The sequence below is a fragment of the Aedes albopictus genome, chromosome 2 (genome assembly GCF_035046485.1).
Source record: "Aedes albopictus strain Foshan chromosome 2, AalbF5, whole genome shotgun sequence".
In the NCBI taxonomy this organism is placed as follows: domain Eukaryota; kingdom Metazoa; phylum Arthropoda; class Insecta; order Diptera; family Culicidae; genus Aedes; species Aedes albopictus.
Genome location: NC_085137.1, coordinates 46,209,755 through 46,231,603, shown reverse-complemented (window position 1 = coordinate 46,231,603; position 21,849 = coordinate 46,209,755). Strand labels below are relative to the sequence as shown.

Below are 21,849 nucleotides of genomic sequence, written 5' to 3'. Positions count from 1 at the left end.
ATGCGGGTGCTCTCGATGAAGTTGAGAGATCTGCAGTTCCACGTACCGAGCTTCCAATCGCAAGTCCCTTTTCGTCGCTGTGGTCGTCGCCATTGGTATCGGTTCGCATTCTTCTCTTGTTGATTTTCCGGTGCTAGTCTTTTTTACGGCTGGCTCGCAGGGCCTGACACCAACCCACTAACCCAGGGAGCTGGGCTTACCTTTCCGGAAGCTACGGGTTCTGCATTGGCATTTCCTCCAACTACAGTGCTAAATAGCTAGGCTCGAGCGCCAGTCTTCGCCGGGGGTGGTGTTTTCAATGGGCGCCCAGGAGATAATATTTTACCTGAGCTTCCACCCCCGACTCTAGTTATCATGCGTTTTAATTACAAGCCCACATTTGAGTATATTGTTTTTTGCTATTAGATTTATCATTTTTGTCCAAATAACTGTTTGAGTAATGGGCGGTTAAGTATAATTACAATATAGAAATGCTCATTTTCTCGAACAAAAATATCGCTTGATTATTAAACTAATCGTCGATTTATTGTAGTTTTCAAGATTTGGTGTATCATTGAAGCAAAACAGGTTTTTCGATATTTCTGTATTATCGATCCGTAAAAGCTCAACAAAAGATCGACACTCGACAAAAAGTTCGAGGAACCGTACACCATTACTCATATCTTTTTTGATTTTTGAGTTGGAATCGAACTTTGGTGATGTCACGAGATGTCTTTTTAACTTGGGTGCTCGTACTGTGTGCGCCACTTAAATGTATGTTATTACGACGGTTCAGAGGGCATCATAACAATGAGGCTGTAAATCACATACAATTTTTACGTCGCGAACCGTAGCATCAAGTGTAGGATACCGGCGGCGGCTCGGCTCGGGTGATGGGATTTTTTTTTCTCAGCATTTTGATTCGGCCGTGGTTTGTAGCTTCGGTTAAAGTTTACCGGTTCTCGGGGGCTGTCGGTTCTTGTTTTGTGTAAGTGCGTCTGTTCCACCGCCGGAAGCGCAATGACTGGACATTGGGCTGGACCGGAGCGAATAATCAGGTGAGGATGAGTGCGGTTATTATTTGTTTTTCCCTGAAGTGTCGGGCGGAACAACTTCGGAAGTGCTGGATGGTGATCAGGAGAACGATTGTGTGTCGCGTCCTGGCATTTTGAGTGAATTAAAAGTGCAGTGATGGAATAGTGACTGAAAGTTAGCGTTTCAGTGCGTTGCGGGCTATTCGGGGCAGCAGCTGAATGTTGTGTATGATGTATGTGGAGCTGCCGCCGGTGTCCGGATGTTTAATGTTCAATGATGGGACATTTTTGGAGCATCTGGTGAATATAAAAAATGATTTATTTACATTCCGGTGTATGTCAGCCATTTGTGTAATCATACGTATGATGTTTTGTACATTATTCATACGTAGAAAAATCATATTTGAATTACACATGAATGATTCTACAAATAGCTAATATCTGATTAAATGTTAACGCGGGTGGTTGAACCTTTCTTTGAGCAACTCCACCTTCTCTACGCGCTGGAAATCATCGTACATGTTCCCGATACATAAGAAAAGCAGCACAGTAACGTGCAAAGTTATCGTGGAATCACATCGCTCAAAACTTTTTGAAATCATTGTCTCGGAGCATTTGTTTTACCAGACAAAGCATTACATTTCCGCAAGCCAGCATGGATTTTTCCCTGGAAGAAGTATCTCGACGAATTTGTGTGAATTTGCGTCTTTTTGTCTGCGCTACATCGGGCAGGGTAGGCAAAAAGACGCCATATACACCGATCTTAAGGCAGCATTCGACAAGGTTAATCACTCCATACTGCTAGATAAGCTGAATAAACTGGGATGCTCGTCCAGCTTGGTTGCATGGCACCGATCGTACCTCTGTGGAAAAAAAATAGCCGTAAAAAAAATCGGATCGTCTGTTTCACGCTGGTTCGAAAACCCTTCCGGTGTACCGCAAGGCAGCAATTTAGGCCCACTTTTGTCCTCGTTGTTCATAAACGATGCCTTGTTACATATTGGAGAATGCTTTTGTCTGAGTTACGCAGACGATTTTAAGCTGAACATTGTTATCAACGGTGTTGAAGATTGTCGCTGACTCCAAACTTTGCTTGAGATGTTTCCAACTTGGTGATAAGCAAACAAGATGGAACTCAGCATCCTCAAATGCTTCGTCATAAGCTACCACCATAAAATGAATCCGTTGTCTTTCGAGTACACGATTGGAGGCGAACTGGTACATAGAACTTAAACGATTCGGGACTTACGTGTAACTCTCGACTCAGCTCTCTCGTTCAGAAATCACCACGAAGAGATCATCGGTAAGGCTCGCCGTCAAATTAGGTTTGTCAGCAAACTGAGGAAGGAGATCAGAGATCGAACGAAAGGGAGTTCTACAAGTGCATCCGAAACGACAAGCCTGATTATGAACAGGGCCTTCCGGAGATTGGTGACGTCACACAGTTCTGGGCCAATCTATGGGAGAACCCTGTCCAGCACAGCGACGATGGGATGTGGTTAGCAGAAGAAGAGCGACAGTGTAATGGAGTTGGAAACATGACCGCGGTCGTAGTAACCGCCTAGGATATACGTGAGGCTACCCGGTATACCAGAAATTGGGCTGCACCAGGACACAATTTCATGCACAATTTTTGGTATAAAAAACTCACGACGATTCACGGGCGGATGGCGGAATGCTTCAACATGGTGCTAGAAGACTCCACGCAGCTACCAGAGTTCATTACCAGGGGTATCACTTATCTTCTGCCGAAGGACCAAAACACAGCTGACCCAGTAAAGTACAGACCAATAACGTGCCTTTCAAGTCTGTACAAAGTGCTGTCGTCGGTAATAGCGAGGAGGATACAAGTCCACTGCGATGCCAACAACCTGATGATCGAGGAACAAAAAGGGTGTCGCAAAAACACGCAAGGCTGCAAAGACCAGGTCATCATAGACGCAGTCATTGTGGGTCAAGCCACCGAAAAGCAGAGGAACCTGATAATGGCGTACATCGACTACAAGAAGGCGTACGACTCAGTACCGCACTCGTACCTTCTTAAAGTACTGCAGTTGTACAAGGTAGACGGGAACGTCATCAGGCTGATGCAACACGCTATGGGGATGTGGAGCACGTCCCTACAAATTACCGACGGAACAGCTGTGTGCTCTCAGCATCAGGAGGGGGATATTTCAAGGCGATACCTTTAGTCCGCTATGGTTCTGCTTTGCGATGAACCCCCTCAGCAGAGCACTCAACCAATGCAACTATGGTTACCAACTGAAAAGTGGGGGAAGGAGTACAAGAATAACCCACACCTTCTTTATGGGCGACCTGAAGCTGTTTGCGGAATGAGTACAGAGGCTGCATCAACTGTTGCAGCTTGTGACGGTGTTCAGCAACGACATCCGGATGGAGATTGGAATTGACAAATGTCGGTCAGTCCATCTTCGCCGGAGTCAAGTAGTGGACGCCAGCTGTTTCCGCGTCAACGAACAGGAGGAGATTCGGAATATGGTTGAAGGCGAAGCGTACAAATACCTCGGCTCCCTGCAACTGAGAGGTATTCGCCATACAGCGATCAAGAATGAACTCCAGGACAAGTTCTTGCATCGTGTCACTTGTGTTCTGAGAAGCTTTCTGTCAGCCAGCAACAAGGTGAAGGCGATCAACACGTTTGCTGTGCCCCTGTTGACCTACAGCTTTGGGATGGTAAAGTGGACCAAGACTGACCTCGAGGCGTTAGAACGAGCAGTACGAGTGGCGTTCACCAAGCACCGCATGCGCCATCCAAAGTCGTCCATCGAGAGAGCCACCCTGCCACGCGCAGTAGGAGGAAGAGGCGTCACCAATATCCAGGCACTATGTGTCTCCCAGATCCAGCAGTTGCGGGCATATTTCATAGAAAGCCAGAACCTAGGGGCGGGACAGCTTCTAATACCGACTCTAATACCGTCTAATAAATATTAATGTCCTAATCTTCACCGTTCACCGAACCATTTTTTGGTTAGTATGTCATGACTTTTCATGCGAAAACCAACTGTCACGAAGACGCGAGCTGAAAATATAAGTTGTCAGTGTATTTTCTACAATTTGTTCTATTGAAAAACTTAATTTCTTTCCATTATTTCAGCTGTGACAACAATTTAAGCTTCAACCTACATCGTCGGGGTAGTGACCTTCCGGAAGCAAGGGATGTGCCTAAAGAAATCAAACCATATCTGGCTCCTGAACAATTAAGGATGAACGAACATATCTTACTGTTGGATACAAACTAGGATGTTCAATAAATATAAAATGGAGTGTAAGACAATACGTTTTTCAATTTTTCTCAATAGAGCAGTTCAGTTCTTTTTCTGTGAGTTGTTTTGAGCTGGGATACCACTGGCACTGCTAGTTCCAAAGTGTTGAGTCAGGGTTATTGAATATTTTATAACTAAATATTCTCCAGTGGTGTGGCCTCGGTATGGTATCAGGTCTAAGATCAGATCTTCGAATGGAACAGTTTAATCACATGGATTACGGATAAACTTTGCATAATAAACATATGTACGGATACTATTAGTGCGATCACTGCATTTTGGTGATCATGTTCGCCAGCGATGTGTGTATGTTCGAAGTTTGCTTCTGATGTGAGAAATACGTTATTGGAGCGATATTTATCGATTACGGTTTACTATTTCTGGAATATTAATGTATACACATTAGTGGGATGAAAGCATAATGATCATTTTTGTAATTTCTTTTGCTATCATTTCAAATCCATTCATTCTAATCAGCGTGGCTTACTTTGTTCGAATAAGGTTTGGCTTTAGGATTAATATTTCCTAATACTGCTAATATCGCTAATTTATATTAGAGCTGTCCCGCCCCTAGGCCAGAACCGTCATGAAATGTATCGCCCTATGTGATGTATGTGAAGCTGACCACGGTTATAGCGCCCTGCATCTGGCGCAGGAGGATTACCAGCTGAACTGCGACATCAAGACCGTTGACGAGATGATCGTAGCGTGGAAGCAGAAGGAGTTGCGTGGGACGCACCCCCATCAACTGGAGCTCGAGCACATCGACAAGGTGGCGTCGAACGCGTGGCTGGTGCGGGGTGACCTCTTCTCGGAAACAGAAGGTTTCATGGTAGCCATACAGGACCGGGTAATTGCGAAGAAGAACTATCGGCGGTACATATTGCATGAATACGTGGAGGACCGCTGCAGGAAGTGCAATTCAGTAGGAGAAACGATCGAGCATGTCGTTGCAGGCTGTTCAGTGTTAGCTGGATCTGCCTACCTCGATCGTCACAAAGAAGTTGACAAGATTTTGCACCAACAGCTTGCTTTAAAGCACAACTTGGTCGAAATTCCCCAACCACATTATTCTTGTTCCGTTTTGGAAGACGATACACACTACAAAACGACGCTAACCAGAAGAAACGCAACGTGAAGGGTACTATAAACTTCCTTAAACATCACTGACTAACACATAGCTTACGAAAACAAAGACATCGTACTATCCAAATTATGAGCAAATAATTTTATAGAATGGGCATTCGCTATTCTAATAATTTGATAACCTACAATTCTTGCTTGTCCGGACGGCTGGCAAGAATTGTAGGTTCCTGGTCTTTCCCCACTTTTACCTTTTCCCTTTTACGTGCACGCTAAAAAATCTGTTCTGATTTTCCAGAACAAAAAATCATGAATATCGGAACTAATAAGCCAATCATATTTGTGATTCAGTTAACGTGATTTAAATAACTAGCTTCCGAGAATATGTTTCTTAAATTTAAGAACACAGTTCACGCCTGCTCAATGTTGTTGTTGATATAGTAACGCATTCAAAAACAGGAACTCAAATCATGGCATCAAGAATCCTGAAAGCCTAATTCGTCATTTTGTTCCCAATAATTGGAACTCCATTCACGCGCGCTGTCATTGTTGGTAACGCCCGTGCTTTCGATAGTCAACATACGTGTCGCGATGTTAAGTGTCCGAATTATTTTGATTTATGTTTTAGTGAAAATTATTGATATAACTATTAGTGACATACAAAGTTGTGTTGAATTGCTGTTCTGGAGCGGATAACCTGCGAGTGGTTCCCGGGTTGCAACAAATCGTGTGCCCAGATCCACGACCGGAAGTTTGCTCGCTCTCCTACGGATGGTGGTAATTGTTGGATGATGTTGGCTCAGTCGCTCAGTCAGACCACTGCATCTTCGAAAACCGTAAGTTTTCTTTAAAATTGAGTACATTTGTGAAAAATGTTTAATAAAACTCATCTTCTGCTCAAAAATGCTGAGTGGCGTACGTTGTTATGTCCGTGGTTAAAAATAAAAGAAAATCTGATGAGATGATGAGATCGCAGGCGTTACGGGTATACAGAAGAATTATGTTCACGACTTCGTGATATTAATTCATGGTGTATATTCGTAAACGGGAATCTAGCTTGTTCCACATATCGTGATTGGTTGTGGACGATATCTGGAACGGATTTTCGAGTTTCCGTGCTAATTATACTTGCATGCTTGACCCGCTTGTACCCACCGCTTTATCGAAGCTTACGCTTCGTAGCTTTCTCCGCTGACGTTGTCGATGACGATGACCTCGACGACCGAGCGAGCGGGATGTTGCAACTACCGCTACTCGCAATTTCACAGTCACGATGTCCTTCTCGAGTCCGTGACTTTACGAAGAGGTTGAGTGGCCGAAACGTGTTTGGAGTGCGTTGGTGACGGTCGCTACTCCCTTCTTGACCTAAACTACCAGGAAAACTACGGCACCAGATCGCAGGTTGAATGCGCGACGTATGGTGCTGCAGCGTGACGCTTTTGTCGCTGTTGCTTTGTGCGGTGTATGCTATTTTTAGAAAAGGGGCCGTAGCGTGCTCTTGGCGCACTACACCCAGCATCCCGGAGGTGGCCGAAGTCAGAAGAATGCAAGAATGCCAGACGACAACCCTGCCAAAATGGAGCGGAGCGCAGAGAACACTATGGACGGACCACGTGGGCGAGGATTGCTTTCAAGAACCGACTGTTGTGGCGTACTAGTGTTAATTAGTTGATTATTTGTTATTCTTATAATGATGTTTCACAAATAAAAGTGTGTATGTATGTATTGCATTAAAATAAATTGCCCCAACATTTCTTAATTACCGTCTGATGGACACATTTGAGCACACAATAATCTACAAACAGTTGTATAACACGAGCTCACGAGTGTTACATACAGTGCTTTTGAATTTTGCTATCATTGCAATGATAACACAACACAATATTAAACAAAAAAAAAAGAAAGTTTCCTATACCATAACAGTTCACTCGAATCTGAACATCACCACCAGCTTACCGCAAAACACAATCAACTATAACAGTGTAATAATTCCTCGGCAATACATACCCATTTAAATTTGTATCACCTTTATTGAATTGATCCAATTTACCAGAAATATGTAAGTGCACTTCTTTTTCAATCCTGTAAGACCGGCCCCAAAACATGCACATAATAATAACAATAATTTTGGTTTGCATAATTACTCTTTTGCTTTTATTTTACTCTTGATCTCTCCATCCAGGAATGAGTCGCAATCTGGCCGGCCACTCACCAGTTGATGAAGCAATGAAATGTGAAACGCGAAATTTTATTCGCACTCTGCACTGAACGCCGGCCGATCGTCACTTTGTATCAAGATTTAATTTCAACGCCGTTTTGGTTGGGCTCGTGGTAAAATTGAATTTCGAACTTATCCTCTTAGTAGGGTAACAATAACTTTTGTTCGCGTTGATTTTTATGTTGCAAACTGGAAATATGATCACTTTGGAGTCGAAGTTCCGTCTTATTGTAATATTTGGATAACATTCCTAATAATCATCTTTCATTCTCACGAGCAGAGAGTGACTTACGGTGAAATTAACTAAAAGCATCCTACCAAGTTCAAGTAATAAAACACTAACGAAATAAGTACAATTTTTACAGTTTTGCATCGAGTAACATACAAAATTTCATGTAATGATTTTTTCATTATACAACCCATTCGGGTTGCATAATATAAATAATGCAACTCAAATGAGTTGCATTATGAACATTATGCAACTATTTTTCATCATGCAACTCATTTCAGTTGCATAATGCACCAGTGCGGAAAAGTTGAACATTATGATACCAAAATGAGTTATATAAAATTGAAATTATGATACTGAATTGCACAAAATTGTTTATTCAATGTGATTTTAGTATATTCTTAAATTAACTAAAAGAAAACCACAAGTTTAGCACTCGTCCAGGAATCCCGAAACTTCAAAATACACCAACTAAATCGTTTTTAATTAACATGCCAAACGATTTAACGACCGCGAACTGTCGTCGTCGCACTGGACGCCACCGGCTGCACCAAGTCTACCGACCACCATCAGCTCCTCCACCGGCACCTCTTGCATTGCTGCTGCCTGACGGCGGCGGTGGTGGTAGAAAGGGATTATTGTTCCTGCTCCTTCTGGGCGATCGAGTTTCCGGTATTTCTGCCGTCGTAAAAACAAATCGAAATTGGATTAATAAGAAACCAGTCAGCAGCGTTTGGCAAGGTCTATCTGAGAGCGTCACTTACCGTTGAAGTCCACGATGCTCGGGGAGTATTCCAGTGGCGAAAGTGGTTCGAACACCTGTTGCTTGGGTGGTTGCAAGCTGTGGGAGGAGTTGTTCGGGAACGTGGTGGGATCGTTTCCGTCTTCGGCCCATGGGTTCATGGTGGAATTGTCGTAGGCTAAGAAAATATGAAAAAGGGTTTATGGAAATACAACTCTTTATCTAAATTATGTAATCAAGAAGTACCATATTGAGGCTCCGCAGCGCGGTCGCCATATGGATCGCCGGTTGGAAACAGGCTGGGCACAATCTGGTGTGGGGATGGGAACATGGATATATCAAATTCCTTCTTCTTGAGTTCACTTCGATCTTCATCCGGGGGCTCTCGGCTGAGTTTAGAAATCCTGAGGAAGAGAGAAAATTTGTTAAGTTGATGTTCCCGACCAGATGCTCCTAACAAGATTATAACAAAATTATTACAACTGTTGTTAGAAATAACACAATCTATCTATATATATATATAAATGCAGTGGCATACGTGGGACCGCTCATTACTTGCGAACGGATGGTCCGATTAAGGACAAACGTCTTGAAATCCCGCTTCAAGAGTGCATGAGAACTTCAAACGCACAAATCTCAAGAAGCAAGCTTCACACGACAGTGCATTTTATTAATCTGTTCTTGCTCACTTGTAATAAGCCTAAAATAAGAAGATCAGATGCGCTGGTTTTGTTTACGAAGAGATTTGTGCTCTCGAAATCGTGAGTAGGTGCCAAAGTCGGCCATTGTGGCGACCATCTTGGGATTCTAACAAGTCTGTCCTTAAGGTCATCTAAGTTTTGTTCTGTTAGTTTTACCCAAGGAAGGTTTATGAGGCAAAAAACATGGGAAAATTGGGTGTTTTTGAAAATCGGGTTTCATACATTTTAAACGGGGTTTTGAGCTTGGCTAGGGACTTGAAACGTCAAAAAAACATAGTAGGCAAGACAAAGTTTGCCGGTGACAGCTAGTTTGATATAATTTTGTTGGAAGGATTCGTATATGTGAATAACCATAACAAAATTGTAACAACATTTGTTATTATTTAAAAACAAAACTATAACATAACTTGTATTATTTATTCAAACAGATATATAACAGCATTTGTTACATTATGCATATTAAAATAATTGCCTATAACAAAATTAATAGTCATGGTTTAACCCCCCCCTTTTCCGTTACGCTTTTTTTGTATGAAAGTCCCTAAATTTTTGTATGGACCGTAACGCTCAGTTGTACTTTTCCCTCGCCCTTGAGTGACGCTTAATTTGGGGACGGCGTCATATATGTTAAAAAAAAACTGCAACAGAGTTATCATTTAGTTATAATCTGCTAAATTCTTCCCAAACCAGCAGTGCTTTGTAGTGTTTTAAAGAACATACTTTCTGCTGTGGCGAAGAACCTGTTGACGCAACAGCACAGTATTTTCTAGAATCTAGATTAGTTAGTTTTGTGACACAATTGTTAAGTCTTGTCTGGTGTGAAACAAAACAAGTAAACATTGACAAACTTCCCCTTCTTCAGATCATTAGCTTTTCTTTCTTCTCTGTTGACCTTAGTTTTGTATTCTTACGCGATAGGTAGTCGGGTAAACAACGAGAAAAAAGGTTTGGGACTTTTTATCAGACCGTTTTCAAATTTTAGTAGGATGTCAAAGATACAGTAGACGTTCGATAACTGCTACATGTTTACGTTTCACTTAGCGAACAAAAATCCGATAACTGGAACGCCTGTCAGTATCAACAAATCATCAACTGACGTTAAATGAACGTGCACTGACCGAACGTCTACTGTAATAACCTTTCTGAAAGTATCCGTTTCCGAGATATTTGGAATTTAACTTCATGAGTCTCAATAAGTAAGAAGATTATTGAGTTATTCGATGCTCCATCAACAACATTATGTTATTTCCAACACATTTGTATATCCCAAAAACAATCACTCACTTGATTGGACGAACAGTTCGAAAGTTATAGGAAGATTGTGAACTTCATTTTGTAGAAACGATTGAAGCTTGTAACGTGACATGATGATAATGTGTTGTTTTTATCAATAAACTCTAAATAAGAACAAAGAAATACAACTTTGGAATATGTGAATTCTCAGTTTGTAAATCAATCATGGGTTTTATTGTTTTAAACAAGCATCATTTCTGTGTGAGAATCCCTATCAACCAGCTTCGGATTTCCTTTATCTGACGATAGTGCTCGCCATCGATTCAATTCAAATCGATATCCATCGATATCGAAAATCTCTCACTGGTTGACCGGGATGTTTCAGGCAATTTGGCCGATAAAACCCTCAAGACGAATAGAACAAACCTGTCTTAGGCTGTCTATAATACCCAAAGTTATCCTATCTAAAACGACGGATATAGCATGTGCTGCAATTTGCGACCGGACGAACAATGTTTCCGTTACATGGAACTACGTTTTTTATGCCTTCCAATACTTTTGAATTGAATTTTACACAAATGACGTATCTTTACACGTGAAAACATTAGATCGACTACAATAAATACCAAAACAGTACTGCTGTTCTAATTTCGCCAAAAAGTAAACCTAGTAGTGAATATTATTGAACATGGAGAAAGCAAAAGTGGAACTAAACAATTATAACATAGAATTTGTTTATTCTACCTATTTTGCTTCGACCTTAGGGATCATCTATTAAGTACGTCACGATAAAATTGGAAATTTTCAGCCCTCCCTGCCTCCTCCAAAAGTGACGATAAAGTTAATGGATGACTCCTTATGTGATAGATTCCATTTCATTGCTTAAAATAAAAAAAATGTGGAATATAACTAATTTATACCTACAGCTCATATATCATATCTGCATATGATATAATTGTGACAGATTAAAATGAAATCACTAACGACAAATCCAGTCTATCATACGTCAACGAGCTCAAAGTGACGTCATACTACCCCGCTCTTGTGCGTCTGACAAACAAGGATTTGAATGAGAAAACTAGAAAAACGTAGAACCAGTAAAGCTTCTATCACCGCCCCTTTACAAGTGTTGTGATGGCCTCATTGGCAGAGGCGTCAGATTGTTACCGATGGTAGATGTCTTGGTTCAAATCCTGTTCAGATTCCGAAAATTTTATAACTTACTGGAAACTATTTTTTATGTTATCTACTTTTTCTAAAAATAGAGTAACACACTTAAAAATATTTACCCAAAAAATGAGTATAAAAATTATTTTTTACCCTAAAAGGTTGCCAAGGAATTATAGCACAATTTGTTATAATTTTGTTATATTCTATTATATTTCATGTAACAAGTTTTGTAATATTTTTTTTATGATCATAACAAAAGTTATTGCAATTTTGTTCTTTTCTTGTGGAAACTTTGTTAGAATTTTTGTTATTTTAACTACTAACGGTACTTGTTTTATAACAACCCTTGTTATATTTTTTTTTGTAACAAAGTAACACAGCTTGTTATAATTTTGTAATGCCCATCTAGTCGGGTTGGCTGAAAAGTTGCTTTAACCTATTATTCCTTAAAGTATATTTTTTTAAAAATGTTATCCCAACTGATCATAGGGATACATGCAGTTGAAACAAAGTTATGGCGTTTATCATCTTGCACCCTAATATAATTATGAATAGTTTTGTCATGTTCTCAGCTTATTTCACATTATAGGAAATATAATATAGGTGAACCAATGGCAAACTAGTGGCTCAGAAAACCGGATACCATATGGATTATTAACAGTAAAGCGGCTGATCAGGACAATATCGCAGCAGAACCAACAGGGATGGGAACACTCACTTGCAGAGAGTTACCAGCATCGAAAAGCGCAGACAAGAACCTTCATGGCATATGCGACCATTCAAATGCCACAATGAACTATTTGGTGGGAAGGGTGGGTTAAGAATAAAAATAGGTCCCGTCAAGGTTAAAAATAAAAAATAGAAATATTGTGAGGTATGTTCGTGTTGTCAAACCTCCAGGGACACCGCCAGAAATTTCTTTGGCGATTTTTGAGGATTTATTATACAAAATCTAGGATGTTTTCAAATGGAAGATTCTCGCATGATTTCTCAAAATGATTCTATCAAGAACTAGCAGTCTTGGAAAATGTAGTATTGCAACACTGCTACGCCAACACTGCTGCTGCTTGCAAACATCAACAGCGGAAGAGCATACTAAGAGAATTCGATCATTTTTAGCTTATTACACATAAAATTCGGTGTTTTTCGTAATATTGAGACATGTTTCATTGTTATTTAGCAAAACAGAGAAGTCTACTGCTTGAATTGCCTTTAAATGATTAACAATCTTGAAATGTTTACATTGGCGGAAGCGAAACAAAGAGGTGCTATTTTTGTTTGTTTATTTATAGAACAAATGTAAAAAGGCAACACCACTACTGTTGCGCTCGATGATTGTTAGAAATAAGAATCGAAAAAGAAGAGCTGAAATAGGAGTGACACAGGGAGTCACCTTAAGATGTTAGTGTTTTGTAACTATTTAGCTCATTGTTACGTATTGTTCCGCATAGCTTTATTTGCAACATCATTACACTATCGCACTCTAGATTGGCTTCATTGCGTTCGTCTTGAATTTCTTACCTGCTCCTAAGCATTTCAGTTCTTGCATATTTTTTTTCTACTTTTTAGCACAGCCGACCTGAAGACGATTTTTTTCCAGGAGTTTTTCTCTGGAATTTCTCCGATTTTTTTTCTAGAAATTTATCAAAAAAGTCTTCTAGTTTCTCCAGAAATTCCTCAAAACGTTTCTTTAAAAATTCAATTTCAGGATAATTTTTGTACAAAAATTCGAAGATGCTTTCAAAAAATCCTCCAGGATGTTCCTTTAAAAGCTCGGATTTTTTCCATTTTTTGTTAAATTTTTACTTGTATTTCACTAGAGGTTCCTGAAGGTGTTACTCTATTCATTCAGATATTTTTTCGGGCATTTATTTGGCCATTTCTTAAAAAAAAGTTTAAAGAGATTTCACTTGAAGTTTCTTCGAAGGCTTCTCCAATTGCTCCTTCAGGTATTCCTGAAGACATTGCTTTGGATTAATTCAGACTTTTTTCAGGAATGCTCTCAGATTTTTTTTTACAAAGATGCTCTCAGCAATTCATGCAGAAATTACTTCATAATCTATGTCTTATCATTGTGCATGGAATTTTTCAAGAAAAGTTTCTATGAATGCCTGCAGAGGATGCTCCATCATCAGGCAGCTTCCTTAAAACATAATTTTTTGACGTCCCTACGCCTCACCTAAAACGCTTTTTTGTATGAAATTTCCGAAATGTTTGTATGGGCCGTAATGTTCAGCGCCTTACTCCTCATCCTCCTAGAGCGTTACGTGATTTGTGAACGGTGCCTTATTTTTTTAGTCTTCAGTGTTTCTAATTATTTCCTCCAGGATTTTTTTTATTGTTTCAGCAGAATTTCCTTACATATTTTTGGAGTTTTGAAGGGATTTCTTGAGACAATCCTCCTGGGTTTCTTAGAAATTCTTTCAGGGATTCTTTGAATAGTTCTTCGGTTATTTTTGTGCAAATCCTTGAATAACTTCTGAAAAATCCCAGGAGTAATCTTTGTACGAATTCTGCAGGGATCTTTAAGGACATCCCTGGAAAAATGTATGATGGTACCGAAAGAGAAATTTCCAAAAAAAAAACCTTGAAGTAATTTCAATAGAAATCATTTGAGAAATTTCCGAAGAATTCTTGGAGTTGGTCAGGGACTCAACTGCACTCCATTATGATCATGATTGTGACTTACAATCGCCAACCTGAAAGGTTGAAGTAGTGCGGAAGTTCGACACGTTTTGTACCCGCCAAGAAAGAGTTGAAGGATAAGTGAAAAGCGGCAAAGCGAAGAAGGTCAACAGGTAATTTGGTCCGCTCAACACGCAGTTCAACTCTAATGCCATCCTTCGGTTTCACAGAGCCCCGCTGTTTTTGGTCAGAACTTCGGTTCTGACTGCAGAAGGATACCATCCAACCCCCCTCCCCCCTTCTCTACGTTGGGGCAGTTCTGGCAAGTCACGTCGTAACCGAGTCCGTCAACATACTCGGCAGTCCGAAGAATACAAGGGCCTTTGAAAGTCGCCATCGCTACCCCGAAGGACGCCGAAGGGCAAAGTTTGGAAGACCACCATCGTAGAAGATCTGGTGAAAATCGGTGGTGAAAGGTGGAAAGTAGAAGGGGCCCCGATAAGAAAAGGAAAGATCAGCTTAGAGTAGTATTAAGGATGTCGCAAAGTATGGAGAAGAGGCCGGAAAAGCCCAGGAATAAATGTTTAATAATGAAATGTGACGTTTTTTTATGTACGACAGTGCGAAGATTCCCTGCTCGTGAATAAATAAGTGGTCGAGAAGCAAGCCGACCCTGAGGTGTTGTTTCAGAAGCTCTGAGGAAGGCTCCCCTATTGAGCTAGTCGGCAGTTACAAACCCTAGGGAAAATTTCCGAAGCAGAGATGTCAGATATACAGATTTTTCTGTATAATACAGATTTTTGACCTTGTACAGTACACAGACAAGATACAGAGTAAAGAAAAATACAGATTTTAAAAATGTTTTACAGATTTTTCTAGGAAGCATAACATTTGAAGTTATTTTTAATAAATTTGATGAAAACTTTATAAATTTCTGCTTAAACTTTAAAGAATTTATATTTTTACACATGTTTTAGAAAATTAATACCAGTAAAAATTAAAACCCGTCAACAAGTAGTAGATTTTTGTTAGTTTTTATCGACATCTAGGACTCTCGGTGTCTGATATACCCTCAAATACGACGATGCAGAACAATCTGTATTGATACAGATTTTTGATAGAAAAATCTAGCATCTCTGTTCCGAAGCCATCCCTGATTTGTAAACATATTTTTATAAGAATTTCTGAAAAATTCCTTATTCCTGAAAAAAAAATTCAAAACTCAGAAGAAATTTCTATAGGAAAAACATTTTATCAAAGGAATTTTAGAAGGAATCACGGTACAAATTTCTGAATGAACCCTGAGGATTTCCGTGATCAGGAAGATTTTTGAAAGTGAAAAAAAAAAACCATCAATAAAATCACTGTAGAAACATATACCTTTAAAAAAAATCTCTGGAAAAATATCCGAAAAAATCCCAGACGGGATTTCTTAAGAACTTCCTAGAGAAACTTCTCGATTAATCCTTGGTGGAGTTTCTAGAAAAAGAAATAAGAAATTAATGGAAAAATTTCTAGAGGATTTAATCAAATTCTTCAATGATTACCTGGAGAAACGCATAGACAAACGTCTGCAAAGATTTCTTGAAAAAAAATGAGAAATTTTAAAGAGTATTTCGTATTTTAGGAAATATTTTTAAATAAATTTCTCAAAGAATCCGTGGATGAATTACTGGAGCTATCTGCTGAGTAAATATCGAAAACATCTGGACGAAATCCAGAAGAATTCTCTGTATCAACTCCTGCGGAAATTTCTAGGAACTCTTGGCTTTAGAAAGAAGCCGTAGAAATCTACCTCAAGTATTTATTAAGATTTCAAGGCCGAATTCCTGGAGTAATTTCTGAAGGAGTCTTTCGGTTAGTTTTAGTAGAAGTTCTTATTAGAAGATTTCCTTGATCCCTTGGACAATTTATAGGGGAATCTCAAAAAGAATTGTGAAGGAATCTCCTGGGAAATTCCTAAATTAATCCATGGAAGAATTTTTGAAGCATTTTTGGTAGAACTTTCTGAAGCAATCTGGAAAAATCTTAGATTCTCTTAAAAATCATGTTTCTGAAGGAACCTATGGATGATTTCCTGGGCAAATTCTCGTAATGAATCCTGAAAAAATAGGGTCTTGTACCATTTTGGCAGGTGTACCTATTTTGGGCACTTGCCGCTATAACTAAATCAATTTCAAACCGATTGATTTGAATTTTTGTATAGAGTTAGGCACGTACAGAATCTAACTCTGTACAAAAATTCAAATCAATCGGTTTGAAATTGACTTAGTTATAGCGGCAAGTGCCCAAAATAGGTACACCTGTCCAAATGGTACAAGACCCTATATGGAGGTTTTTAAGGAATGCAATAGAGCATATTTAACTTTGCAAAATCATAACTGAAGAACGAAGCATCGTAGAAACACAGTTTTTTTTTAAGAAAATAAAACATTTTTTTTAGGAATCCAAAAAACAATATGAAGTGGAAAAAGTTTTCCACAAAATTTTTCACAGTTGAGATAAATTGTAAAGAAAAGCCGGAAAAACTATGCTTGAACTCGTGGAAAATTTTCAAAAAAAAATATTCTTGAAAAGGTGGTTTTATAAGCATTAACGCTGACATTTTTTGAATGCACTTTTTTTCATTTTTGAGTTATGGTCAATTTTGTGAAAAAATATCCTTTTAAGCCTTTATAAGCCTTTCCTTAGAAAAATCATAACTCAAGGACAAAGCGTCGTAGAAATAATTGATTGATTTGTCTTTATTTAAGAGACTTTCAGCCCTTGGCTGGTTCGTCTCTGTTCGCAGAAACAAATTTTTTGTATAAAAATGAAAGCAAATTGCGAACGAGGCTTTCAATGGGCTTTGTCACCAGCTGAATTCAGGTAGTTTGCAGACGAAGGCCGAATTTTCGTCATACAAAACAGATAAATTTAGTCATCTGGATAGTCTGTGCGTCCATTAGTTTTGAAGGGTCAACAAAAGAATACAAATTATATCAAAAAGGTTGAACATCGATTGTGATCCCCTATGATTTGTTTATACTTTCGTACGTTGCAGTGACTACGATGAGATGAGATAAGATTAGATTTAAAATATGTAGCTCCTGCTTAATCCATCAAATTGCAATAGCATTACAGTATGCGGCAGGAAAAAATGCGAAAGTGTTTTTCAACTTCAAACCTCATTTTCGTCCATTTGACATTAACCAATCTATGTTTCAACGTTCCATGATCTATAATAGGCTAGTTTTCTGAAAAGTTAATTAAAAAATTTCCCATTTTGGTCACTACTAACCTTTACAGGGCGGCGCCTGAAGATGAAGACAACCAGAATTTTCAAACCACAGAAAATCACACAGGTCGCTAAATTTCGCATCTGATAAAACAAAATTTTTGATTTTCTCTACAATATCATCAAATATATGTACTTATTTCATCTGGTATGTGAAACTACATGGCTCTGGATCAGTGTGGTCTGGTTGTTCATCGAATTTGAGCTAATTTAGTTACTGTTATAGTAATTTTGTTTAATGACCATTGGGCGCGCAGTTTATTGATATCCGCTTATTAGGCCTACATTATCACATGTTAAACATCAAATATGTTTATTTTTATTTTTCAGTGCTAGAATATAGACATTGACTGATACACTGTCATGAAAAAATAGTCATATATATCCCATATTTAGCGTGTAATAGTGCCTTGAACTTTTCGCATTTTTTCCTGCCGCACCCTGTACATGACGCTTCAGAAATAAACAATAAATAGCCGATTGTATAAAAAATATTTGATGACTTCATTAACCATACTTAGTCGGAGGGATTAACACATTATGTGACGGGGGGAGGGGTTTTATAAACACTAACAATCAACAGAAATAGTTTAGATGCAAAATCGTTACACTGGAGGATGGTAGGGAAACTTATACTTTTTTTGCTACAATAATGAAAAGCTATTTGTTGATGGAAGAGCTTACTGGATAGGAATGCTAAGTCAAAATAAACAACTGTGAGGCTAGCTAATTTTGAAAAGATAGTTAAAAACATATCAAGGTGAAACCAGATTTGAACTTCTGAGTTCATTCTTTATGTGGAATCCGAACTTTTGGTTACTTCGGTTAATTCCTTCTTTCGCAACTTATTGTAAATATTAATTTTTGATTACCTATTTGTTATTTAGGTAAATTATTTCGTATGTTTGTCACTAGACCAGCGTTTCTCAAACTATGGGTCGCGACCCACTGGTGGGTCGCAGACTGATTTTTGGTGGGTCGCGAAGGCTTGGGCAATATTGTAATAAATGTCTTGAAAAACTTATGTCAAATGATATTGCTAGCCATTTTCTAATTTACAAATTCTCCCTTGGAGAATCGGCAGAGTTTTTATCTAGAAATTCGATTTCTACATTTCTAAATTTTGAATCTATGAATTTTCAATCAGAAAGTTTAAGATTAGGGTAAAATTTTATTTTCTTGTGTTCTGGACAAAAGAATGATCGTTGCTTGCGCATTTTCAGTAAGATTGAAGTACAGCAGCATATTTTAAAAAATAGAAGCACCAACAACAGATAAAAATTGCCAAACTTCGACTAGAAACCTTACCTTGACCGAACCTCAGTAAAGCTGAACTCCGGAGAAATTCTACTGAATGGCGATAATCTGAAGTTTTACGAAAGTCAGACCAACTGAAAAGTTATTTCAATGAAAATGTAAATAAAAAATATGTATAAGGATATGATTAAAATTTCAAGAGTATTTAAAATTGCCACTATATCTTCAAAAACTTCGTCCAAATTGTATGTTTTTTGTTTTTTTTTTCTGGAATGTGTAAAAGAATACCTTAAACCTGTTGCATGGACTCAAACTGGTTGAACATTATTATAAGAAACTTGGAAACTTCTCTCAACATTCTTTAGACTAAGAGTTTATTGAAGATCAATATTTGGGCATCTTAATCTTACTTAGACTTTTTCAAACTTCAAAGGGAGCAGTATAAGTTAAAAAACAATATTTTGTCTTAAGATTGAGTGCTACGCAACGTAAGTTTGTCAAAACCTATGAAAGTGATAAAATGTTTCCAAATTTAAGTATTTTATGAAAATACGTGCTGGTGGGTCGCCAAACTTTATAAAAATCCAAAGTGGGTCGCAATCTGAAAAAGTTTGAGAACCCCTGCACTAGACCGTTAAGGCACACTGCTAATGAACGTCTGCCTAATACTAATTTCAGTCTTAGAATTTAGACTTATTCTGATGTTTGAAGTTCAGGCTTACCTTCTGTAATCCTTGAAGAAATCAATCTTCCAGATGCTGTAGAGCACAAAGATGAACGCCGCCAAAATGCAAACGCTGATGGCAATCCAAATCATCAGCACCGCAGCATTCTCTGGCATCTTGTACACTTCAATGCCCACTTCGGACAAAGCTAGCGCCCCAAACTCGTCCCACATGCGCTCTAGGTTCCCCTTTGCCAGCTGGTACTCCGGCTCCGGTTCTTCCGTTGTTGTCAACTTGATGAAACCTTTTGCCAGAGCCAATGGACCCCTATGGTCAAGTGCGAGACCTTCGGGCTCCTCCTCGATCACCACGATTGGACGTAAGGGAACTGCGAACTCCAGACTTACGCATTCCTCGTAACCGGGCCAGGTATCTGGACACTTCTGGGCCAGGATTCGAATGTCGTCAGGTCTGTGGAAGACACTCATAAGAACTGGGCTGAAGATCATTGATCAAAGTTTTCAACTTACCGACATGGTTGGTACTTCAGTTGATGTTTTTCGACGTACGCGTTGGATGCGTTCGCCAGGGCTGATTTCACCATGGGCCACATATCGACCGAAACCATCATGTTTCGGCTGATAGAAACCTCCCGCCGTACCCACTGAAGCTCCTCTCGAGGAACGATCATTTCCGTTGTGGACGGAGTGGTCGGGGATGCAACGGTACCGAACGGAGCGTACGTCAAGCGGAACCCTTTGTGGGTTTGGTTTGCCGACGGGTCATGCTGCGATACAAAGTGAACGGAGAAGGTCGTAGTGTGTGGAATAAGGAACCGTAGCGGTGACGTAATCTTTCCCGTCACGATTGGGCCGTTTTCTGCCTTATCGGTGACCGGTCCTCCCCGAAAGAAGAGGAAGTCCGATTCGTGATCCAGGTCGACGTCGTGGATGGTAATTTGCACTCCGATGCCGCCTGTTACCGCGTAGCTAGAAATAAACTTAAATTTTTATTGATCCTAATAAGAGCCGACGAATCTCATACTCTTCAAAACTATTGACTACATTCGGGTAAGGTTCTGGATAGTTTGGTGACAGCAGGACAATCTCCTCCGGATGTTCTTCGGTGAACGCGTTAAACTTGTTATCAAGCGTCTCCGAAGCCGGAAGGTTGTAGATCTCAGGTGCTCTGATCAACTGGATAGATCCGTCAAGATCTTCAACGTCTCCACTAGCTTCTTCATCTTCAACCACATCGGATGCCGTTTCATTTTCTGCCGTGTTCAACTCATCATTTACTTCCTGTGTTGGTTCTGCCAGCAGATCGTCATCAATCAGCTCTATCAATGTAGCGTTCTCCTTAGAAATGGCCTGATCATCATCAGCCGCTGCTCTCGCTGGATATAAGTCATCATAGTCGTACCAATAATCCGTCTCATCTCGATTCTCGTCACTTTCCAAAACATTCATAACTCTTCCATCATCCGGAGGACAGATCACGTAATCGTCCACTAGGGACGGCGTCACAACATCATCCCCCAGCCCACTTCCGTCCTGCAGCAGATCATGCAGCTCTTGACCTAACGACAACTGCAGCAGCGAAACTGTAATGTAACACAAATAGAGACTAGGGATTACTCGATACGGAAAGTTGATGTGAGAGCGAGGTGCCATCGAACGTTCCCCCGAACATCTTATTGTTGCCCACTTCGGTGCTGTTAACCGTGTACAGAGTTATCTTATCTCCGGTTGATTTTTTATTGAAAAATAGACACCTCGCGAAACACTTTTCCCAACACGTCCATTAAGTGTTCAATTGCGCCTTGTCCGGAGCTCACCTAGTATCGCAAATCCACTTAACACCTTGAAAGCAGCCATTACTCGCGTGATTCAATCAGCTTGCGCTTTGAATTCGGAGGTGAAAATCTTCTGATCCAGTATATGGCTAATCGGGTTTCGCTAAGCCTACACAAACATAATGCTCGATATCCGACTCGAATTTATCACTGGAGAAAAATCACATTATATCACTTAGGAATTTACTTAGGTATACTTTCGCTCTAAGGTTCCCGATAGACTGCTCCACCGGCGGAGACAAAACATACAACGCCTCCGAACCCGACGAGCGATTCGTTATCAGTTTTGAAGAACAGTTCTTATCTGATAAGATGCGACAGTTCAAAATAACTGCATGCTAGGGTACGGGCACACGAGACACGGCGGAATGCGGACGCGCAGTCTTATGAGTGAAAAAAATCCATAATTCATGCAGAAGTAATTGAAAGATTATCTACCTTGATACTGTGTTAACTAAAAAGTAACTTTACTCCAGCGCCGAGCCTATAGTAAAATA

General features: G+C 39.6%; 1 protein-coding gene across 1 annotated transcript; it reads right to left on the bottom strand.

Moving 5' to 3' along the window:
• Window positions 1-8,175: 8,175 nt before the first annotated feature.
• LOC115265508 (uncharacterized) lies at window positions 8,176-21,614 on the bottom strand. Its single transcript, XM_029870951.2, has 7 exons — window positions 21,335-21,614; window positions 20,542-21,100; window positions 20,028-20,486; window positions 19,555-19,968; window positions 8,816-8,973; window positions 8,592-8,747; window positions 8,176-8,505 (listed from the first exon to the last, which is right to left on the bottom strand). Exons 1-7 carry the CDS (start codon window positions 21,372-21,374, stop codon window positions 8,384-8,386), a joined length of 1,908 nt encoding a protein of 635 aa, XP_029726811.1. The 5' UTR covers window positions 21,375-21,614; the 3' UTR covers window positions 8,176-8,383.
• Window positions 21,615-21,849: the final 235 nt, after the last annotated feature.

Excerpts from the sequence above, each read along its gene's own strand:
- LOC115265508 (XM_029870951.2), bottom strand. The coding sequence starts at position 21,374 with ATGGCTGCTTTCAAGGTGTTAAGTGGATTTGCGATACTAG. Across the intron at positions 20,487-20,541 it reads GTAGTCAATAGTTTTGAAGA|CTACGCGGTAACAGGCGGCA; the intron begins GTATGAGATTCG and ends GTTTATTTCTAG. Across the intron at positions 8,506-8,591 it reads GAGCATCGTGGACTTCAACG|AAATACCGGAAACTCGATCG; the intron begins GTAAGTGACGCT and ends TTACGACGGCAG.